This window comes from Mandrillus leucophaeus, unplaced genomic scaffold, assembly GCF_000951045.1.
Source record: "Mandrillus leucophaeus isolate KB7577 unplaced genomic scaffold, Mleu.le_1.0 Scaffold2008, whole genome shotgun sequence".
In the NCBI taxonomy this organism is placed as follows: domain Eukaryota; kingdom Metazoa; phylum Chordata; class Mammalia; order Primates; family Cercopithecidae; genus Mandrillus; species Mandrillus leucophaeus.
In genome coordinates, this window is record NW_012102042.1 from 47,985 (window position 1) to 53,325 (window position 5,341).

General features: G+C 37.4%; 1 protein-coding gene and 1 pseudogene across 1 annotated transcript in view; both read right to left on the bottom strand.

The window, feature by feature from the left end:
• The window catches only part of LOC105539227 (cilia- and flagella-associated protein 44-like), a gene marked incomplete at both ends in the record, with an annotated part of 46,372 nt that overhangs the window by 36,438 nt on the left and 4,593 nt on the right, over window positions 1–5,341 (bottom strand). The window contains one exon of the mRNA XM_011979411.1: window positions 1,157–1,287. Coding sequence (XP_011834801.1) covers window positions 1,157–1,287 — 131 coding nt within the window. The remainder of the gene's footprint in view (window positions 1–1,156; window positions 1,288–5,341) is intronic.
• LOC105539225 overlaps window positions 4,519–5,341 on the bottom strand; it is a 1,192-nt pseudogene continuing 369 nt past the window's right edge.

The following is a 5,341-nucleotide window of genomic DNA, read 5'->3' on the forward strand; positions in this document are numbered from 1 at the left end:
GACTCCTTGATTTTGGACTTCTAGCCTCCAGAACTGTGAGACAATAAATAACCAGTTTTAAGCCAATCAGTTTGTAGTATTTTTGTACAGGAGCTCTAAGACACTAACACAGTGGGGATCAATTGGGATTCTCATACATTGATGGTAAGTGTGTAAATTGAAGAGAGTAAATTTTCAAACCGTTTTGAAAAACTGACAGGATCTAACAAAACTACACAGGCATATTTCCTATGGCCCAGCAATTCTACAACTGAGTATATAACCAACAGAAATAAGCACTTATATCCATCAAAAAACATACACAATGTTCATAGTAGCATTATTTATGGTAGCCAAAAAACAGAAACAACTCAAATATCTATTAACAGTAGAAGGGATAAACTGTGGTATAATCATTTTAAAGAAATATTAAAAAGCAGTGGAAAAGAATGAACTACTGATACATGTAACAACATTGATAATCTTAGACATCACATGAGTTTTAGAAAAAGGCCAGATGCAAAAGAATCCATACTGTAACACTCTATGTATATGGAATTCACAAACAAAACTAATATATGGCAATAAAGGTTCAACTTTGGAGAGTATTTCCTGAGGTGAGGGGGACATAGGGAAACGTTCTGGAGTGCTATAAATGTTCTCTATCTTAATCTGAGTAGTAGATATATTTATACATCTGTAAAAATTTTTCAAGATGTTAAGATGTATGTACTTTACTTATGTAAGTTATATCTCAGTAAATGGCAAAAAAAAATCATTTCCCCTGGAAGTCAAATTGATGCATGAGAAGGATAAAACCAGAGCCATCTCTGGTTGTCTTTTGTTTAAAGTCCTTTGGTTACATTTGATTTTTTATTTCTTAATACATCATGTTCATTAATTAATTTGATATGAAATAATCAAGACAAAGTAAATATGTATTATATAATTTTAAAAATCTAAATATTAAACAAATTTCCCACATTTAAACTAGAAAGGAGTACACAGAAAGTTCAGTAAGAGATCAGTAGCAGTGACAAGAGGATTCCTTGAGGTTTCAATTCAGTGGGTACTTCCAGAGCCCTCTTATCTGGCCACTTCACTGACACTACTATAAACTATGTTATTCAAACATGTGCTCTCAAACATCTTGGCTTGTAGGGAATATGGATCCTACCGATTCTTTAGCTTCTTTAGGCCGAGTTCATGTTTCTCTTTTTCCCAAGCTAATTCCTTTTCCACTTGTTGAATTTTGAAAGCTGTTCTTCTGTGCATCTCAGCACGGATTTTGGAATCTACATCAAAATCCTGCAGATAAGAAGATCTGTTCATCACAATGGGTACTTTATCAACTCTGTTTCATAGATTTCAGTTTTGTCCCCAGTTTCATGTTGCATCATAACTCTTCCCCAACTATCATAAACTCTGTCCATTATAGAAGAAAAACGGCATATTTTTAACTTTACTTCCATAATATAAGGAGAAATGTTCTTCGCAACTAACAATAATGAAAATAAAGCTACACAGTTTAAGATTTTTTTCCCCACAATAAAAATAATGAATGCTATCAATATTTGGAGAGTATACAGTTTTAAAAAATACTCTCGCTGTCTCAAAGAAACTACTATTACATAAAAATTGGACACGAGGTAGATGCTTTTAGCAACTGATCATTATCTGAACATCCCCCCTGGTGTGACCCCACCCAGGAAAGACAGCAGTATCTGGTGTCTTCTTGACATCACCAAGTTTTTGTTGAATCTCCTTCACAAAGGAGACCTTTCTCCCAGAAGAGGTCTCATGTTTCTTACCTTCATCCCTGGAAAAATATCAGAGCCAATATTTGTGCTGAATTGTGAGTAGTAATTATTCTTTCCAGAGGTGTTTGTGTTTCATTTAAGTAATGATGTGTACAAAGTGCTTAGCACAGCACTTGCCTCAGTTGTTTTTTATCTTAAATGTTATTACCCACGCTCTGGAAGTTTCAACATTTATCTTAGAAAAATAGCATAAAGGTCTTTTAACTATTTTGACTTGGTTTTTTTAACCAACATGATTAAATCATGATTTCACCAAAGCATTTTTTATATGAAATTGGCAAAATGCTTCTAGAACTACAGGACTGGGTAACCCATGAGTATATTAAGAATTATGGGTTTTTAATTGATTAGATGGTTAACTAACTCCATTTAGGAAGGGGTACAAAATGAAAAAAAGGTAACCACTAGCAGGTACATGGGGCTTTGCAATAAGTCACAAAATAAAGGTAGAATACAAAATTGTCTTAGACAATTTTGTGATTGTCCCCATAGCTACAACTATATTAAATCATTTTTTTAAAGTTTTGTAGATCAACCAGGTACTGTCTTTTCAACAGATCTGATAAATTATAGAAATAGAACCACAGATAATCAAATTATACATGTATCTACCCATTGTATTTTGGCTAAGTACAATAAGAGTTGATAACCAGATTCAAACCTATACTTATGTCTTATCTTGCTACCAAAAAAAAAAGTGTGGTAGGTAAATCCAATAGTAAACTTTGTATTACGTAAAAAGGTTCATCTGCTTCCAAACCACGCAGTGTGTCAAGTTCTAGAGTAGTTTATTTGCTGCAAACATACTGACTGGCCAGATAAAAAGAAGCTTAAAGATGATTTTGGCCTTTCACTCTTAGACATGGGCATATTATTATCAAGTGAGATACACCAGATACTTTATTATTGGAGAAACATGTTGATTGTTATCACATCCTATGGCTCAAAGAAAGATGATTATGAATACTATATATCTGAGTATTTGAGAATGAGTGGCACCTATTGGGGTCTGACAGTATTGGATCTCATGGGACAACTTCATTGCATGAATAGCGAAGAAATTCTGACATTTATTAAGTCTTGCCAACATAAGTTTGGTAGAATAAGTGCTAATTATCAGACGTGATCCTCATCTTTTATACACTCTTAGTGCTGTCCAGATTCTTACTCTGTATGATAGCATTAATGTTATCGATGTAAAAAAGTTGTGGAATATGTTCCAAGTCTATGGAAAGAAGATGGTTCTCTTGCTGGAGACTTTTGGGGTCAACCTGAGCAGCTGCTCTAACTGGAGCTAAAGGTCTGCTGGAAGTTCCAACGTGCACTGTGGTAGTTTTATCAGCATACAGAAGCACTGGACCAGAGGGGGCCAGACTGAAAGATAAGGGATGAACACAGTGCAGGGCAGAGAGACCAGCTGTTTCATGGAATGGGAAAAATCTACTTTTATAAAGTAGGGGGAAATTGATACAAGATTCTCTTTTTGTGTGGTGGAAACTGGCTCTCCTGGGGAAGCTTGATGCTATTAATGTAAAAAAGGCAGTTGAATTTGTTTTATCTGTGTATGAATTTTGATGGTGGATTTGGTTGCAGACCAGGTTCTGAATCCCATGCTGGGTACATTTATTGTTGCACAGAATTCCTGATTATTACCAAGTCAGTCACATCAAGTAAACTCTGATTAACTTGGTTAGTGGTTTTGTGGATGAGTTACCCTCCGGTGGATGTAATGGAAGGCCAGGGAAGTTACCAGGTGTATGCTATTCATGGTGGGTGTTGGCTGTCCTGAAGATCACTGGAAGGCTTCATTGGATTGAGAGAGATAAACCACGTATGTAATTTCATCTGCTAGTCCTACTTTTGGCATGCCTGAGGAAGTGCTTCAGAGAGTGAATATTCAGCCTGAGCTAGTGAGGTAGATTAATTGAGGCAAAAGTTGCATAGCACAGCATAATTTTGCCATCTTAACATGTCTGTATTTAAAATGCTTATGGAATTATAAAAAATGACTACTGTTATTATTTTGTGTATTGTGTTAAAGTAATTTTATAATTTATAAGAAATTATATAATTATACACATTGTAGAATAAAGACCTGTTTTTTTTGTTTTGTTTTTGGTTTTTTTTTGTTTGAGACAGAGTCTCACTCTGTCCCCCAGGCTGGAGTGCAGTGGCGCAATCTCGGCTCACTGCACACTCTGCCTCCCGGGTTTCACGACATTCTCCTGCCTCAGTCTCCTGAGTAGCTGGGACTACAGGCGCCCACCACCACACCCAGCTGAGTTTTTTTGTATTTGTAGTAGAGACGGTGTTTCACTGTGTTAGCCAGAATGGTCTCGATCTCCTGATCGTGATATACCTGCCTCGACCTCCCAAAGTGCAGGGATTACAAGCATGAGCCACTGCACCCGGCCTAAAGACCTGTATTTTATTTTCTGCTTTATATTTTGAAGACCTGCTATTCTGACCACAGTTTTTTTTGTTTTGTTTTGTTCTGTTTTGTTTTTTTCTTCAACCAGAAAACAAACACCAACTTTATTAATATAATAGCAACAGAAAGGGTTTCTAATTTCTCAGAAGGAAAATAACATGAAACCAGCACAAGTGTTATAAGATTAAATGCCTACGTTTCTTGTTCTGATAGCTTCCCACCACACACCGAAGGTTCCTCGAGGATAACTGCCACCAGAGCTGCTGCAAGAACACGTTTCACGTTTTTCACTGGGCATAGCTTCACAGTCAACTCCTCAAGCAGAAGACTAAAATATTATTTCTTTTTAGAAGATCTTGGTTGAGGGAGAACATATCAATATGGAGAACAGGGCTTTGCTTCTCAAATTCAAGAAAAACCATTAGCTAATCTATCAATTTTTCTCTGATATAGTGTACCGGAGTGCTCTGTGAAGAATCCTTTTCCATTCCTTCTATGTGTCTGGGTGAAGGGAGAGGAGCGGGTGGCAAGGTGACAGTACACTAGAAGGCACTCCTGGTGATGCTCTGGGCTCTACTCCCTTTCTGCTGCTAGTAGTAGGCATCTTTTCTGGCAGCTGCAGCAGCTTGATGTGGAGGGGAGGAAGGGGCCACCCACCAATCACCTCTTCTTGAAGGCATATTTTTTGCATTCATAGAAAAGGTCTGTCTTAGAGTTATTCAAACTGACAATCTTTGGGCAGCCATCCCTATCCTTCTCCTGGATGGTGCACTTCCTTACAATAACAGGCATCAGAAACCCCAGGGCCTCCACAGATCACACAGCACCCCTGGTAAGATCCATAGTTACACTCATCACATATGCGCACCAGAGTGCAGGAACGCACATAGGAATCACAAATCACACACTTGCCATCACATTTTTCACACAGTCTTCCGATAGCAACACCAGTCTGCTTGCAGCAAAAGATCAAATCGGGATGACGTTTAGCCACAGTTCCCAATGAAGCCAGCCACCAGACGCTTCAGGCCAATTTTTGATTATACTTCAGTGTATCTGTTATTCATGTCTCTATAACAGAAAACTTAAAAGAACTCTTGGGTTCTACTTT